Source organism: Mustela nigripes, chromosome 17 (genome assembly GCF_022355385.1).
Source record: "Mustela nigripes isolate SB6536 chromosome 17, MUSNIG.SB6536, whole genome shotgun sequence".
Classification (NCBI taxonomy): domain Eukaryota; kingdom Metazoa; phylum Chordata; class Mammalia; order Carnivora; family Mustelidae; genus Mustela; species Mustela nigripes.
In genome coordinates this window covers 19,884,260-19,902,755 of record NC_081573.1, presented here as the reverse complement: position 1 = coordinate 19,902,755, position 18,496 = coordinate 19,884,260, and the positions used below count along the sequence as shown (strand labels likewise).

General features: G+C 42.1%; 1 protein-coding gene and 1 non-coding gene across 3 annotated transcripts in view; both read left to right on the top strand.

Annotated features, from left to right (window-relative positions):
* Positions 1 to 818: 818 nt before the first annotated feature.
* DPY19L3 (dpy-19 like C-mannosyltransferase 3) overlaps positions 819 to 18,496 on the top strand; it is a 70,275-nt gene continuing 52,597 nt past the window's right edge. Inside the window, exons 1-3 of one of the 2 annotated variants that reach the window (XM_059381347.1) lie at positions 819 to 1,045; positions 2,773 to 2,914; positions 6,182 to 6,315. In XM_059381347.1, the coding sequence (XP_059237330.1) occupies positions 2,812 to 2,914; positions 6,182 to 6,315 (237 nt within the window). In that variant the 5' untranslated portion in view covers positions 819 to 1,045; positions 2,773 to 2,811. Of the gene's footprint in view, positions 1,046 to 2,772; positions 2,915 to 6,181; positions 6,316 to 18,496 lie in introns of those variants that run through there. The other variant, XM_059381348.1, reaches the window with a different exon arrangement.
* LOC132006278 (U6 spliceosomal RNA) lies at positions 5,035 to 5,141 on the top strand. The gene has a single exon (XR_009401044.1). It is a non-coding gene; the product is annotated as a U6 spliceosomal RNA (small nuclear RNA).

The window sequence follows — 18,496 nt, the reverse complement described above, 5'->3', positions numbered from 1 at the left end:
AAATCAATTAAACATGTGGCTTGAGCATCTGCTGAGAAAAGGCTTCATCTACCGCTCCTCGCAGGGTGATCCACAAGAAAGATACCCAGGAAAAAGCACAGTACCTGCCCTCAAAAAAGGCTTACGCTCTAGTTTGGAGAGCAAGGCAAGCATATCCTTCCTTGAAGGCGAAATTACGGATCGAGCGCGCCGCCCCCACCCCAACACTAGGGGGGAGTCTAGGGCGAGGCGAAGGCATCTCCAGGCGGTCTCACTGGCAGTCACGAGACGCGGTCCCAGCACACGCCAGGGGCCTCCAGGGCCTGGTGGGGGCGGCCGAGACCCACGGAGGGGGCGCACCGGGCCCACCGACGCGGGAGGCGGGGAGAGTCTCGAGGGGTCGCCCTGCTTCGGTCCGCCCGGCCCTCAGCGCGCCCCCCGCACCCATCTGCCCTGGGGTGGGGGACAGGCGGCCACGCGCGCCAGCAAGAGGTTTCCGCGGCGCCAAGGCGCGCCCCACTCTCAGCCCTGGAGCCACCCTTCCTCGGAGCCGGGCTCCTCCTCTCCCTGAGCCGCTGCCTCTCGCTCTGCCCCGGGGCCGTCGGGAGTCTGTGGGGCCGAAAGCAACCTCAGAGCCTCAGTGTCAGCAACCCCGGGTCGCAGCGTCGTGAGAACGCGGGGGCGGGGCCGGAGCGGCGAGCGGAAATGCGCTGCTTCCTTCCGGCCGGCGGCGCACGAGACGGGGCGGGGCGCTCCGGGTAGGGGCGGGGGCTCGCGCTGACGGACGGCTCCCGGGACCTATGGGTGCGGCCGCGGCGGCCCGGCCTCCCTGGCGCGCCCCTTCCTCGCGGCCGCGGACGCCCCCCCACCCCCGCGCCCGGTTCCCCATTTCTCGGGCGTCGCGCAAAGCTCCGCCGCTGCCCCGGTGGCCGCTGCCCGGTCCTCTCTGTCCCCACGACGCGTTGCAGGCTGTTGTGCGGCCCCGCCCCCGCGCCCCTAGGCGCCCCCTGGCCGGCCGGCCTCCTTCCCCGCCCGGAGCCGCGCGCCAGGACGGCTGAGGCCGCAGGTCTGTGACTGCGTGTCGGGCCGCGGGCGGCGCGAGGGGACACGCGGGCGCGAGGCTTCGGCGGCGGGCCGCGCGGGGAGTCCGGCGTCCCGCCGAATGCGCCGCGACCACCGGGAGCCCGCGGGCCGTCCCGCCGCGCTGTGCAGTCGGGGGGCGCGGCCCGGGCCGCGGGGCGTCTGGGGGCGCCCGGCTAGGGGACGCGGCGCCCGCTGGTCCGCGCGAACTGCGGGGCCGGGGGCGGCGGGGCGGGAGTGAGGAAGTTTGCAGAGGGCGGGGCCGCGTTCGCGGGCCACTTCTCGCTCCGGCCTCGCGGGCCTGGTCGGTGCCGGCGGCCGCGGCCGCGCCACGGTGCCCAGCCGGAGCGAACTTGGGCGGCCGCCGCCGGCCCCTCGGCGTCTGCTGGGGACACCCGGTGCTGTGGGCTGGGGTGCGGCGGGAAGCTGGGGGACGTGCCCTGCAGCGCCCGGGACGCTCCCCGCGCGCTGGCCCTTCGGAGTGGAGGGCAAGCGTCGCTTCTCTCTCCGTTCCCGTGCTGGAGATGGCATTCCCTTTCCTTGGGTGGGGAAACTTTTGTTTCGTAGTTCGTGCGGTTATCGCGGTTGCCCGACCCCGAGTTGGCGCGTCAGTGTCTGTGGCCCTTCTGTCTTAACTTGTTAGAGTGTATCGGCTCTGGGATATTTACAACTCCTTCCCGAGCCCTTAGAAAGGGCAGGATTCCAGGATAGAGTGGGAAACGAGCCCATCGACCCCAGTACGACTTTCTGCCTACACTCTTTTTTCCTCCCTCGCCGCTCCAGGTTCTCCATTTTCATTGTGTGTACTTAACTGTTTTTGCGTCTCACTTTTTTTTTTTTTTTTTTTGTATGAATGAACGAACGAATAAATTGTATGATTTTGGTTGGTTGGTTGGTTGGTTGGTTCCTTCTATAAAGCAAGTTGTTTACCTTTAGGAATTGGTAAACTGCCCAAACAATGGTGCCCGGCATCTGGTCATATTTCGTAGTAATTAGTAAAACGCTGTTCATTATTCAGAAGAGGGAAGCAAGATGTTCCGGAGGACTGTAGCCAGCTTACTCACTGCCACCACTCCCTCGCCTCCCACTCGCTGCTTCCAAACCAGGCTTCTGCACCCTGCCTTTACTCCCACTTTTGCTCCCTGGGATAGCAGCTGCCCTGATTGGCACACCCCCGCTGCCATCACCACTGAGGCGTGTTCCTAAAGCTTCCAGTGTGAATTGTTTTTAAAGAACACCGGTATTAAAATTCAGGTACCTGAGACCAAACAATATGTCACTTCTTCGGAATCCGGCTCTCAACAAATTTACTACTGAATGCCTCCTCGCGTGGTAGGGAACTGTAGGACATAATCTAAAACTGCATAATTAGGTGACCAATTGCAAGGTAACTGCAGTGGCTCAGGATGGAGACAACAGCAGCAGCAGCAGCAGCTGGCACAGGCACAGCCAGGAAGCCTTCTTGCAAGAAGGGCAGGGGCTGGTCTAGGATGCCCACCTGTATTCTTAACTCTTGACAGCATGTATTAAGTAAATATTGGTGTTGTGTCTTGACAGTAACTTTGAAGGCTGGTTAAGATTTGATGGGAAAGTGGGAGGGCATGCTAAGCCAGGGATAAGGCTTCAAGTCACTTAAGCACAGATGAGCACAGGGTGTGTTGGGGAGAGGGTACTGGCATACGGACAGGCAGTTTACTTTTCTGTCGTTTGTAGGAGTGGTTGGAAGAACAATGCATGTAAGTCTTTGACACCATGATATCCATCAGGCAAAGAAAAGGAGTGAAAACCACAGAAGTTTCTGAGGATTATGCAGCACAAGAAGCAAATGTGAAGTTGGGAAATAAATTGCCATCTGGTAGGTGATTTAAATTAAAGCACCATTTGGGATTGCTTTTATTTTCTGCATATTAAAATATCACTCTCCGATAGAATAAGAATTTGGTGAGACCTGACAGTTGGGGAGACTTGTTCTAATACCCTGATGTTTTAGTTCGACAAATGATTTGATTGTACTTTTATAATACCGGCTTTATAGTTATTATCAGATACAAGGTGAAAGAGCTCTGATTAAAACCCATTGTTTCTCAGCTTTCTGTTCAGTAGGTTCTGGTTTTGCCAATCTTTGATTTCCTAAAGTAATACTTTCCCCCACGGTTCAGATTTTAGTCTGTTTCTAAATTTTCTGGTTTGTGTGTGCTGTTCGCTCTGCACAGCCTTACCTTGGGAGACTTTCTCATTTCATGAAGGTATTGAAAATGAATCAAACTTCTTTTTATTCTTTATATGAATTCCTGAAATTTTCTCCTTTGGTTTTGGGAGGGTGGACAGTCAAAATTGGGTGAGTTGTTTATATAATGCTGAAGATTCTAAGCTGTACATCAAGTGATATTAATTACCAACTTCCTGACTCCATATTTGCTTTCTTAACTAAGCATGCTCAAGGTTTTTAAAAATAAGCATGAAGAATTCCATGTCTGTCAACCATTTTGGATATCTGACAGAATTTATATTAATGGCAGCTATGTTCATTCTTATCAGCCAGAACTAGTAAAGTAATTTGAGGGAACAGTTTTATAAAATAAAATTAATCTATATCGAGAAGTCATTCCATCCAACTCTGCTATTAGCAATTTTGGACAAGACAGCATACTTTTTAAGGCTTAAACAATGTTACTTCAAGTTTGCTTTTTTGTTTATTATTTTATTTATTTTTTAAAGTTGTTTTTCTTTTTTTCTTTATTTCTTTTTTTTTTTTTTTTTTTTAATTTGGGAGAGAGTGCGCACGAGAATGAGCAGGGAGGAGGAGAGGGAGAAGCAGGCCTGCTGCTGAGCAGGGAGTCGACTCAGGTCTAGATACTAGAACTCTGGAGTCATGACCTGAGCTGAAGGCAGATGCTTAACTGACTGCCCCAAGTTCTCTTTTTTATATTAAAACATAATTTTGAGGGGCACCTGGGTGGCTCAGTGGGTTAAAGCCTCTGCCTTCGGCTCAGGTCATGATCCCAGTGTCCTGGGATCAAACCCCACATCGGGCTCTCTGCTCAGCAGGGAGCCTGCTTCCTCCTCTCTCTGCCAGGCTCTCTGCTTACTTGTGATCTCTCTCTGTCAAATAAGTAAATAAAATCCTTTAAAAAAATAAAATAAAACATAATTTTGAGGATTCTTCATTTTATTGAAGCAGTATTTATTTGTGTCAGGAAAAAAACCCTGAAAACTAAAGAAAAGCAAAAAAAGAAAAGAAAAGAGAAAAGAAAATCCTCCCACAAACAAATTGATCCTGAGAATGCCACCCATGAAATTTGATCTTGCTGTCCGAATGTCTCTGCAGGGATATAAATGCAAGCATTCATATGTGGTTTTACAAAATTGAGATCCTAGCTGTTTTATAACTTGCTACATTTCTTCTTTTATGTTACGAACATATCTTAAGTCAGTCAATGTAGTTTAAAATGTTACCAACATCGTCATTGTGTGGCCATAGCATAGTTTATTTAACTCATTCATTGTTGAGTGTTTAGATGTTTTTTAACCTTTTACTTAGATAAACAGAACTATAAGAAATATACTGTGGCCAAACATTTGTTTGTATACAAACATTGTATATGCCTGGATTTCAAATTATTGGTCAAATTGTATTCTCATTTTGGTAGTTTTTTTTACTAGTTATTGCCTTATTGCATTCCAGAGAGTTACCAAGTTACTTTCCCACCAGCTATGTTTGAAAAATACTCTTTTGGGGACACCTGGGTTACTCAGTGGGTTAAACCCTTGCCTTCGGCTCAGGTCATGATCTCAGGGGTCCTGGAATCGAGTCCCGAATCGGGCTGTCTTCTCGGCAGGGAGCCTGCTTCCCTCTCTCTCTCTCTCTCTCTCTGCCTGCTTCTCTGCCTACTTGTGATCTCTCTCTCTCTGTCAAATAAATAAATAAATAAATAAATAAATTTTTTTTAAAAAAAGAAAAAAAATACTCTTTTGGTGCTCACTTCGGCAGCACGTATATTAAAATTGGAACAATACAGAGAAGATTAGCATGGCCCCTGCACAAGGATGACACGCAAATTTGTGAAGCATTCCATACTGGGAAAAAAAAAAAGAAGAAGAAGAAGAAAAATACTCTTTTTTGTACCCTTATTAAAACAGGGTTAGCATTTTTAAGCTATCAAATTGACCAGCATCTAAAAAGTTACAGCTTATCGTTTTGATACGCATTTCTTTCTTTCTTCCTTTCTTTCTTTCTTTTTTCTGTTTTTTTTTTTAGAGAGAAAGAGAATGTGGGCCAGGGAGTGAGGGGGTCAGAGGGAGAGGGGGAAAGAGAAGCAGGCTCAGGGGCCAGCACAGAGCCCAATGCAGGGCTCAGTCTCAAAACCCTAGGATTATAACCTGAGCTGAAAATCAGAGGCTCAAGCTACTGAGCCACTCAGGTGCCCTGATTCGCATTTCTTTAATACTGAGGAATGTGAATATTCTTGTCTATTATTGGCCATTTTTTCTTTTGTGCTTTGCCTACTCATATGTTTAATCTGTTTCCAATTGAAATACTCATTTTTTAAATCCTGAAAGTGTCCATCTCGTATTCAGGTTACTTAAACTTTCTTATATGTGCTATAAATATATTTTCCTAGTTTAAGTGTCCTCTAACTTGAGTTGTAATGGATTTTTCTCCCCTGATGGGTTTTTGGATTTTAAGTTGTCAAGGTTTTTGGTAGTTTTTAATGAATAAACCACAAATTATCTGTAGACTGTCTCAAAGACTTTTTATATCCTAGACATGTAACCCATTTACTCCTCCAAATTTCATAGGTAAATTATAGTTATTAAGCTATGCCAGACAGAGACCCTAGTTATTAAGATGAATAAGATAAGGTGCTTGTCCTCTGAAAACTCATGCTATCTGGCAAAATGGACAAGTGAACAGTTAGATAGAGTTAGGTAAAAACTGCGATAAAGTATGAAAACAGGTCTCCTGAATCACAGAAAGGAACCCCTAAGTGTCTGCTGGGAATAGGGGAAGCTTCGGCGGCAGCGACAGGCAGCGGAGCTTAGCATACCTGCTAGGCTGAAGTAGAACTAGTCAATGCTGCATTCTTTACTGACTTCACTGTTCGTTTTGTTTTTCTAAAAGGTTATACCATTAGAAGGTTGTGGAAGCTTCTGTCATTCACGGTTGGTGGAACCATTGCCCTTTGCATCGGACTTTTAACGTCTGTCTACCTGGCCACTTTACATGAGAACGATTTGTGGTTTTCTAATATTAAGGTATGAGTTTCCTATGATCCCTGTGTGGTTTACTCGTCAGTGTCTCCAGTAGTTTACCATGTACATGAATGACCAAAATAACGCAGCTTTGCCATAAAGAATCTAATCTCTTAAAAAGCTTGACTCTAGCGTAAAGAGACTTCGTTAGTTTAAAAGGGCATCAGAGTTTTTGTCATCAGTGATTTTTCTCAGTTTCATTAACTTTCTCCAGTTACACGGTGGTTACTCTAAACCAGTGTTTTTTCAACCTGTACATTGTGAAATTGGCCCAGTCAAATCATGAGTAATGTTTTTCTAGTTAAAGAAAGATGCAAGAGAGTACTATGACAAATACACTAGGGCTGAGAATTATTTATGTAACTATTAATTTTATACTGTTATATAATTAATAGATATACATAATATTTAATCTGTTATATATATATGTATGTACAAATGGGGTCACAGTAGAAACTTTTTTTTTCTATTGGGTACAGTAAAATAGAAGAGAAATCAAAAGCGAGTGCTCCAAACCATAGGGCCATAGATGACCTCAGTGTTTCATACCTTTCTAAGCATAAATGCAGTGGTGAGAGGACAGGGGAGCCCATATTTTTCTGAGGAAAGGAGCCGTAATTTTCATCGCGTTCTCAGGAGGGTCTGTGCCATCTTAAACCCCAATCCTTGTTCTCTTTGTTCCCTTTTTAAACATTTCTAAGTATCTTTTAATTTGTCATTGTTTTCAGAACCAGTGTATCACTTATGCAAGGAAATTTACACATTGCCAGTATTTTTCATCCAGTATATGTGCTGCTAAAGCGAGCACAGTATTTTTCATCTAAATATCTTTTGTTTTTGATCCAAAATGTTGTGCTCTTTGACCTTTTTTACTATGGCTTCTAATGCCTAGTTGCTGGTAAAGGTAAAATTCACTTTGAAAAGGTCAAATATTTATCATCTGTCTGGATATTCAAAAAAGTCTTTGCAGAATCTAAAATAGTTCTCAAAGAGCTTTCCAAAATATGTTGAGCTTTGATTCCATTGTTGGAATGAGTCTCCAAAGGAGACTACTTTGAATGACAAATTTAATTTATAGGAATAACTTCTAGTATGTTTATTTTTAAAACCTGTCATATTACTGTATAGGTGTATGTGTATGTGTGTGTATACCTTCATACAAATTATCATGGTACAAAAAGTAATTCTCCTTCCGGGATAGTGGGGAGTTTTTCTTGTGAAGAAATATTTTACTCACCTTTATTTCTTTAAAATGGAGTGCTTACAAGTAGATTTCTTAGAACTACACAATATAATACTTTTTTATCCACACAAGTATTTTGAATAAAGACTGAAATATACTTGTGTGGGCATATGGCTGAAGTTAAGTGCTAGTAGCTCTGTAGTAGGGACAAGATGTTGAAAGGGATCACATAACTTATTTTCAAATTGTAATTTTAGCTCCTCAGAGTTTTTAAGTGGCCTTGCTAATAACCTTAAATAAATACACCTCCATCATTACGAAACTTGAGCACCCTTAATCTGTCTCTGAAATCTCTCCAGGTTAAAGAAGGCATTATACTTTTACCTAGTATTTATTGAGCACCGCTTCTGTAGTAGCACTGATCTAAACACAGTAGAGAACATGGCAAGAGTAACAAAGACTAATGAATTTGCCAGCAGATGCTCCAGTGTAACATGTTAATTCTGTAAGATGTGTTGAGCACCTGTGGTTTGCCAGCCAGCACCGTGGTCAGCTGTAGCAATACTGCCAACTGAAGCCAGGCCCCTGCCTTCAGAGAGTTTATGCTCTTGAGAGTATAGGCAAGTAGGCAGACCGTGACAGCCCATCCAAAATCAGTACATTGTTGGAGTAGGATAGAGTATTGTGGGAGCACAGAGCAGGGGGAGCCTGCCCCAGTTGTGGAAGGTCAGGGAAGTAATGGTTAAGGAGACCTGAAGGATGAGAAGGGTTAACCAGACAAACTAGGGAGGAAAGACGAAAGTCCTAGAGAAGGGACATGTACAGGAACTTTGAGAAGCAAGAGCATTGAGAGCATTCAGGTGCTGGCAGCAGTTCAGCCTGGCTAGGGAGCACATGGGGAGAGAATGTACTGGGGTGGTAAACAGAGGCCATGTCACAAAGGAACAGCAGTGTCATCATCTTGTTTGGGAAAGATGGCTCCAGCTACAGTATGAAGAGTGGGTTTGAGGAGGATAGCACTAAAGTGAGAGGAAACCGCCAAGAAAATCCAATTCAGTGGATTCATTACTATCTGAATGTCAGTAAATGCATGTTTTCTGTGCACTAGACATGGAACTAGGCCCTGAGAGTATAGCCTTTGAATCCGATGAGGAACCTAATTCTGATGGGGAGAGGGGAAAAAGAAACTAACAAAAAATGGTATTGTAGGGGAAACCAGACAGGCTGGTGATGACATAGTTATTGGGAGTGGGTGACATAGTTATGTGGGACATAGTTATGAAACTGGGAGGGAAAGCAGATAATTTTGAAGATAAGACCTACATCAACACTTAAATCCTAGGAACCAGTCAAAAGCAGAGGGAACAACAAGTGAAAAGGCCCTCGGGTAGGATGAAACTGGTCAAGTTTAGTATCAGAGAGAAGGCACATGGGGCCAGAATTTTATGAGCAAAGAGGAGAATGGAACCAGAGAAGCAAAGACCGGATCCTGTTGGAGAGAAGTGGACAGAGTCAGAACTCAGAAAGGGTGTAGCAATTCATCATTTATGTGGTTGGTGATTGAGAAGGAAGAATCGTCGGTGATCATCTGCTTTCTGCCATTAGCAGCCAAATAGATGGGTGGGTATGCTGTTCACTGTGATAATGAACCCTGTGGGAGGAACAGATCTGGAGTGCAAAAGAACTTCTGTCACCACCTACCTAGAGTTAAGCTGAACTTGACAAGTTAAGGGCACAGAGTCTGCCACAAAACTGCCCTCACTTTCGACGACCACTGAAAGGTTTGGGGGTCCTCAGACTACCCTCACTTCTGACCACAAGTAGACTATTAATTTGGGGATACCCACCCCTCTCAGGTTCAGTAATTCACTAAAATGCCTCACAGAACTCAAGAGAGCCTTACATTTATTACAGTTTTATTATGATGGATATAAATCAGAACCAGCCAAAGGCAGAGATCATTGAAAAAGGATCCCAAACTCGGGCTTTCCGTTGTCCTTTCCCTGTGGGGTTAGGACACATTGTCTTCCAGGCACATTGAGAGGTATAATGTGTTGAGTTTTGCCAAGCAAGGAAGCTTACCTGAGCTCCTGTGTCCAGAGCTTTGACTGGACTTCCATTATGTAGGTATGATTGATGGAGTCCTTGGCCACAGTGTTGAATTCAAGCTCTAATCCCGCTCTCCTCCTGGGGGTTGGGCCAATATCAGCTGGCTCCAAGCCCCAATCCTCTAATCACACAGCTGGTCTTTCTGGCTTGGTCAGCCCCCATCCTGAGTCATCTCCTTAGAACAGAGTCGTCAGATGTCGTCCTGAGGAACCCACCATGAACAAAGACACTGTTCTCACTTGGGAAATTTGCAGATTTACTGGCTACTTCCCAAGAACTGGGGACAGAGGCCAGCCAAATTCTTTGCAGGGGACAGCGAGACAGCAAATGATACATCCTTGTTTGGATACGTTATGAGTCACTTTTGAAACAGTCCAAGGAGAGAGATGGAGTAAAGGGAGCTGGATTCATGGATCTGGAGGCAGGAGACCCATCTGTGTTGGAAATGGACATTTTCATATTACCAGCTTGTAGTTGTGTGGGCAAGAATGTTTGAGGAGTGTTCAGAGTGAGAAAGAGACCCGAGGCTAGTTTCTGTCTGTGCCTCAGATACCATCTGGGAGCAGCTATAAAACAGGAACATCCTCGAATCTAACAGGTTTCTTTCCACCAACACCCCCGTCCCCTGAAACGTACAATTGAGCTCAGTCTTGTGGCATTTTTTTCTCTTTATTCAAGCAATAGCTTGTAGCACAGAATTCCCCCCCCCCATCATAAGAGGAGTCCTCAGATGTTTCAACTACTTCTCAGACCTGATGATACCTCTGCATAGGCACTTGGTTTATCTTTCCTCTTAGATTATGTAAACCCAGTGCTGTCCAAGAAACTTTCTGCAGTGAAGGAAATGATCTATTTCTGCACCGTTCAGTGCAGCAACCACTAGCCAAATGTAGCTGTTAAACACTTGAAATGTGGCTACTGCAGCTGAGGAACTAAATTTTACATTTTATTTAGTTTTAAAATGTGTATACATTTTCTGTGAATAAACCAATGAAAATGATAGCCATTAGCGATCAGAGACATTACTCAGCCAAAGGGAAAGCTCGTTTTCAGAGTATACGCCTTCGGAAATTTACTCCTTAATTTATACCATTTTCATATTGGTGGATTATGGGAATATTTGAGAAGTGTAAAGCTGTTTTCTTTTTATCCTTATGGGTTATAACTTACCAAAATTGCTAGGTTATTTTTTATGAAAATACTTTGATTCTCTCTGAACACTTTGAATTAGTTGTAATTATTCAGAGAGTAAAAACATTGTTTCTAAAAGAAACAAATCACACATTGAGTTTATGCATTCAGAATGATGCTTTAAATGTTAGTTACTAATCCTAACAATGTTAGTATTTGAATGTGGGAACTCTGGACCAAAGAACAACTGGAAAGTTGAAGATGTTGGTTTAAATGGTCGTGGAAAATGTATATATACTATCCTTTCTTACAATATTTTTTAGTTTATTTTTAGTTTTTATTTAAATTCCAGTTGACATACAGTGTAATATTAGTTTCAGGTGTACAGTTGAGTGATTCATCACTTTTATATGTCACCCAGTGCTTGTCACAATAAGCGCCCTCCTTAATCCCTGTCGCCTACTTCCCCAAACCCCCAGCCACTGCCAGTTTGTTCTCTACAGTTAAGAGTCCGTTTCTTGGTTTGCCTCTTTCCCCCCATGATCATTTGTTTTGTTTCTTAAATTCATATGACTGAAATCATAGGGTATTTGTCTTTCTCTGACTGACTTATTTTGCTCACTGTTACACTCTCTAGCTCCTTCCACGTCATTGCAAATGTTGAGATTTCATTATTTCTTTTATAATTTTATTATTTTTTTTAAGATTTATTTTTATTTGAGAGCGAGAGAGATCAAGAGACAGAGCATGAGGTAGGGTTAAGGGCAAAGGAAGAGGGAGAAACGGATTCCCTGCTGAGCAGGGAGCCTGATGCGGGGCTCCATCCCAGGACCCCAAAATCATGACCTGAGCCAAAGGCAGACACTTAACCAACTGAGCCACTCAGGTGCCCTCCCCCTCTTATTAAATGTCTGCTGTGTGCTTAGCACTGTTATAGGTAAAATTTAAACATTTTATTTAATCTGACTGTCTGCAAAGCCCAAACCTTTTAACTCTAAATTGACCTTTAAATGCAATGTGCTTTTCTGCTGCCCTTTCTTATAAACAAAACACACTAAAAGGGTTCAAAGCCAATGCTCTTACTTGCTGTCTACCCTTACGGTGCCCAGCCCATCATCAGCGCGGAGTAACAGTGATCTGTTTAGACTGGCTTGACCTGTACAGGTGAGGGAAGCATTATAAGGAAGAGAGAGGGGAGATGGGGACAACAGCTGCTATAAAAGATCTGGGCGGGAACTAGAGCAGAGGGACACAGCTTTTGGAACTTGCCTTCAGAGATAGGATATAGTTAGTCCTGGCAAGTAGGGAGCTAGTCAGTGCTTTTTTAGTGACTTGTGTTTAGTAGATGCTAGCGTAAAAATATATATAGTGTGACTCTTTTTATTTTTTGAACACGTGTTGTGTTACTTCTTACAAACTATACCGTGACAACAAAAACTTTAAATCAAAAACATTACTCAGTATTCATAACCCTTAACAAAACCCAGTTTTTGTATTTCTCTTCCATGCTTCATCCTGTATTTGCATATATTTCACATATTTATGACTCATGACTCTGAGATCAAAACCTGAGCTGAAATAAGTCAGATGCTTAATTGACTGAGCCACCCAGATGCCCCTCCAGTATACTTCTAATAAACAGATTTATCTGATGTTACATCATATGCTTTTCCCATATATAAAGTTACATATGTATATGAACTTGCACGATTATTATGTTTATATAATTTAATATTTTTTTATATTTAATACTCTTAGTTATTTTCTTATTTCTATGCTCCCTGATTTGGGGTAGATTGTTCCTAATGGTGCAGTTAAACCCCTCAAATTGCTCATTACTTCTTGTTTCAAAGTGGTAGTGTAAAGATGTCGGTTCCTTCACCTTTTTAGAATTACCTCAAAGCAGTTAAGGAAACTGAAAAGCAGATAGGCATTTTCTATCCTTGATGAAACTAAGAAAGGCCTATGATCTAGACCAGTGTGTGAGGGAGGGCCACCAAACCCAGTGAAACTCAGAGGAGCGTGGAAAGGTACCGGGAGAGGACTCTCAGAGCTGCAGGTGTCAGAGGAAGTCACCAAAGCCCACTTCTCCGAGGCTGCCGGCACACCCTGAGGGCTGAGACTGAGGTCTCTGAAGGAGAACCAGGGGGCCGGATGCGAGCGGTAATGGTGGGAGCTTTCCTGGAGATCTTCCGGTATGAAAGAGAAGTAAGCTAGGCAGGCCAAAGGCAGTGATCACAGGGACAAGCCATTTTTGTAAAAGTACTGTTTAAGAAGACCAGGATAAGGAGAGAAAACTGTGTGTTGAATAGCTCTGAGGCTGCCAATCTTGGTTGGCTAAAATGAGGAAAAGAATAAAGGCCTCGCTCTTGTAAACAACGCCGTATCACAAGGAGAATTCTTGCTGGCCTGACCGGTGGCCCCGGCCTGTCCCCCACATAAACTTCCTGCTGGTTTGATAAGAACTGGCCAAGTTAAGAAATGGCTCACAACCAGAAAGGAACTAGCACAGGATCTGTACAGTGAAGCTGCAAGAAGAGAAGGAAGAGAAAAACAGGAACAGATGATAAGATGAAGAATAGTCACCAGAAACAATTCCTAGCAAAGGTCTGAAAACTGACCAAACTAAAAAAGGTACTCACATTAAAAACTAACATAATAAGCATTTACCACCGTGGAAGATGAATTCAAAGCAGGACTGTAAGAAGGTATAGACCGTCCTCAAGGACTTACAGGAAGGTAACAAGAGGAAATGAAAGATGAGCTGGCAGAACTTAGGCAAGAAGTCGAATTAAAAGATAAAACCATAACAGAAATCACAACAATCTTGGAAGCAAAACACACAAGATTAGAGTCTGCAGAAGGCACAGAATAGGAATTGGTTGCCCTGATAAAAGAAAACAAAATGGGGACGCCTGGGTGGCTCAGTGGGTTAAGCCTCTGCCTTTGGTGCAGGTCATGATCTCAGGGTCCTGGAATTTAGCCCCGCATCGGGCTCTCTGCTCAGCCTGGAGCCTGCTTCCTTCTCTCTCTCGCCTGCCTCTCTGCCTACTTGTGATCTGTCTGTCAAATAAATAAATAAAATCTTAAAAAAAAAAAAAAAAAGAAGAAAGAAAAGAAAACAAAATGAAATTAATACAGTTAAAATAGTGGAGAGAATCTGAGTAAGACAACAGCAAACATGCATAATTTGTCCCAACAGAAGAGAACCAAAGCAGTGAAACAAGGGAGAATCGTGTTTAAAGACGTAATTCAAGAAAACCTTTGAAAAATGAAAGATGATTTGAATCTACAAATTGACAGGGCACAATGGGCCCCAGGAAAACTTGGCCTAGAAAAGTCATTAGCAGGATATAGTTCTGTGAAATTGCTGGGCTTCAATAGTAAGAAACCCCTGGACATCCTAACAAAAGATCCCTTTACCTGCAAGAGAAGTCAGTGTGGCTTCCAACTTTTCCATGGTAACATTTAATGCTTAAAGGCCTGGAATGATCCCACGCAAGACTCACATAAGCGAATGTGCTTTATTTATATATATATATTTTAAATTTTTTGAGGAAACTCCGTATTGTTTATCCCCCTTTTTTTTTTTTTAAGATTTTATTTATTTGACAGAGAGAGATCACAAGCGGGCAGCGAAGCAGGCAGAGACAGAGAGAGGGGGAAGCAGACTCCCCTCCGAGCAGAGAGCCCGATGCGGGGCTCGATCCCAGGACCCCGGGACCATGACCCTAGCCGAAGGCAGAGGTCCCAACCCAGTGAGCCACCAAGGCGCCCCGTGCTTTATATATTTTAATCCAGTCATTCTATCATGTATAAAAGCATTATACAAATTGCCCTGATTCTGAGAAATATATTTTTTTAAGAACACCTGAAGAAACTGGTAGAGAGAAAACTTTATCCAGCTGAGAGAGAAAAGGCAAAAACCATGGCAGAAAGACTGCCTTGAGGTGCAAACATATTTAACTGTGGAACTAGCACTAAATAGTTGTAGAACAAAATAATATGATGGAAACAACGTGTAACACCTAGCAGTGTTATAACTATGAAACAGTAACAGAATAACAATGTAATAATGAGTTAGAAGAGGAAAGAAAAGAAAAGGTAGAAGATGGTGGAGGAATCCATCTTTTTTTTTTTTTTTAATAGAAGTCAGGTTTCATTTCAAAATGAGAAGTCCAGAAGCACGTGGGTGGCTCAAGCAGCTAAATGTTCAGCTCTTGATCTCATCTCGGGTCCTGATCTCAGGGTGGCGAGTTCAAGCCCCATGTTGGGCTCCATACTGGGTGTGGAGCCTTCTTTAAATAGTCAAGAGATAGATGTATAGTGTTTTTGTAAAAGAAAATTCTAAGAAAAATATCAAGTAAAATGGGGCAGGGAAGAACTATAAATTTCATCAGATTATCATTACTTGTTATATAGGAACACAATAGATACTATCCGTAGAAATAGAGAATTAAGTTATCCTTCAAATTTATAAAGGTAGCTCCTAGAACAAAAACAAACCTTCCAAATTAAAAGACACACACACACACACACACACCCCTCAGACACAGACCATATCATAAAGGATTTGTTCTAAAGAGTAACAAAAAAATCTGATACAACATGTATTAACACAAATATGCCAAAATATTTTTGTATAAGTCTGTCTGCTTTATTCACTTGATAAAAACTGTATCATAAAGCAAAATCCAAATCACTTACTATATTCATAAGATTCTCACAGAACAGAGTTCCTTAGAAGGATTAGACCAAAGGTAGATAAGGATTTGTTGAACTATTTCCCCATAAGGGGGAAAGAAAGTCTTAGACAGAAAGTGTTAAATGAAGTGAAGAAGGGCAGTTTTTCAGTGATGAAGATGCCAGCCACAGATAGGACTATCCATGTATCAGATAACTTACCAATATTTATAAAGCAAAAAGCACCGGAAATACAAGAAGAAACAGAGAAACACATTAATGCTGGGTTTTAATTCTTTCTCAGTTCATAAAAAGCAAGTGGTCAAAAATAAGAATATAGAAGGCCTAGGGAAAATAATAAGGGTTTTGGTTTTTTTTAAAGATTTTATTTATTTATTTGACAGAGAGAGATCACAGTAGGCAGAGAGGCAGGCAGAGAGAGAGAGAGAGAGAGGGAAGCAGGCTCCCTGCTGAGCAGAGAGCCTGATGCGGGACTTGATCCCAGGACCCTGAGATTATGACCCGAGCCGAAGGCAGTGGCTTAACCCACTGAGCCACCCAGGTGCCCCAATAATAAGGGTTTTAATCTATAAATATCTAAAGACAGAATGTATTTTTTTTTTCAAATATCCACAGAGCATTAACTAAAATGTTGATATGTTAAGCCATAGAGAAAATCTCAGATCCAAAACTATAGGCATTATTTCCTTATCGCAGTATGATAGTGCATAGTCTTGGCTTCTTCTTGACTCTGGGGATAATGGTCACAGATTCAACATTATACTCTTTTCATTCATTCATTCATTTAAATAAAAACAAGATAACTAAAAAGAAAAAGTCACTTTCTAGAAATCTAAAAATATTTCCTAACATTTTGGTCACAGGAAATTAAAACTGAATTTACAGAAATTATAAATGAAATCTAGAAGGTGACAAAAACCGTATTTCAGGACTAGGGAATACAGCTAAAGCAGTATTCAGAAGAATTTGTAGCTTTAAATATTATATTAGGAAATAAAAATGAATAAACAAACAAAAGTATTCCGCTTATGAAGTTGGAAAGTAAAAATCTAGAAATAGAAGGAAGGATAAAAGTAAAAGGAGAAATTGATCAATTGGGAAATAGGAAAATAATGAATGGTTATTTGGGGAGTGAAAAATAAGGATAAGGATGAGGTAGGTAGGAAGTACAAGTACCCAAATTAAGAAATAACAGACAAGTAATTACAGAGATCATGAAATGTGGCAGCAGAGAAATAACCGTAGACCATGAAATAGGAAAGCACCAAAAGTCTGTTCTTTTTGATTCAGTGCAAATTAGATGAATGGATGAAACATGATTTTCTGGAATATAAATTACCAAAACGGGCCCCAAAACATATTATTATTTTTACAGGTGTAGCAGAGAAAACTTGGTAATGAGCTACCCGTCCTACACCTCCCCAAACAGCCAACCCCGTTGATTTTATGGAGGAGTTTTACCAAATAAAATATTCCAGTACTATTTCAGCCATTTTAGAACACCAAAGAGAAAGAAAACTTCCAAATTATTTTTATAAATCAGATGTAACACACTGAGACTGAGGATCAGAATATAACCACAGTCAGCTTTCCTTAATCCCCAGCAGTTCCGTTCTAAGAGTCACTGAGAATGCTGAGTAAGAGAATACTGAACCATTGCTCCTGGGGAAATGTGTTGTGTGTGTGTGAGTGAGACACACACATAGGTCTTAAATTCTAAAAGCACTTCCTGGTAGTTTCTATTTTCTTTATTTTATAAAAGAGAGAATGAGGTTCTGGAGGGTCAAATGACTTGCCAGGGCTACCCCACTAACAGGTACCAGAGCTGGATTCCAGCTCCATCCATGAGGGCTCATAGCTGCGGTCACCGTTTGCACTCACTGCCCCTTACTGTATTCCTCTTCTGATCGTTTCTGTCTGAGAGCTGGAGCAAGAGGCAGAGCACACTTTCACTGGTCTGCACCTTACTGCAAAAACACAGCAAGTGTTAATGCTGTCAATTTGGTGGTTACAAATTTTAGCTAGTAGGCAGATGGGCGAACCAGAAATCTGCAAATAGTGAGAATCAATTGTATATAATCTAGATAATAATTAAAAAAACAAAGCTCAGAGACTAATCCCACTTACGTATCTTGAACCAAAAATTCTAATTAATATCAAGAGAATCTAGTTGCATATCAGAAATAAAATGCACCACGAAAAAGTCATTTTTATGCCAAGAAACTAAAGGAAATTGTTTGGAAATCTAGTAATATACTTGTTTGCTATCTCAGAACTTGACAAGATGCAAAAAAAAAAAAAAAAGGTATTTGAAAAAATCTATTATTTCCTTGTAACATATGTAACTTCAAATTAAGAATAGACCAGATGAGCCCATTACATCACTGGAATAAAAGACAAAAATCATATGATTGTCTCAAAAAACATAGAAAAAGCATTTGGTAGAATTTAACAACTCTCCATAGCAGACTGGAAATAGAAGAGAACTTCAGCCTCCTAAAGGGCATCTGCCAAAAATCACACTGGTGATAAATTGAAAGCTTTCCCCTCATATTAGGAACAAGACAAAGATGTCTGTTCTAGCTACTTCTATTCAACATTATACTAGAGGTCCTAGTCAGGGAAATTAGGCAATAAAATAAAACAAAAGGCCTCCAAATTGGAAAGGAAGAAGTAAAACTGTCTCTGTTTATAATAATATTATCTTCTACATAGAATTCACCAAAAAGAACTATTAGAACTAATAAGTCGGTTTATCAGGGTTGCAGGATACAAGATTGATACACAAAAACGGATTGTATTCATATGCAGTAGCAATGAGCAGGCCAAAAATGAAATTAAGAAAATAGCATCATCTCAAATAAAACCTCTTTAAAAAGAAAGAAAATAGCTTCATTTTACAATAGCAACTAAAGAATACGGTACTTAAGAATAAATTGAGCAAAACAAGTCTAAAGCTAAAATCATGTTCATGAATTGGAAGACAGTCTGGTTAAGATGGAGTTGGTGTCCAGATTCAAAATGATCGCTCTCAAAATCCCAGGTGGATGTTTTTGC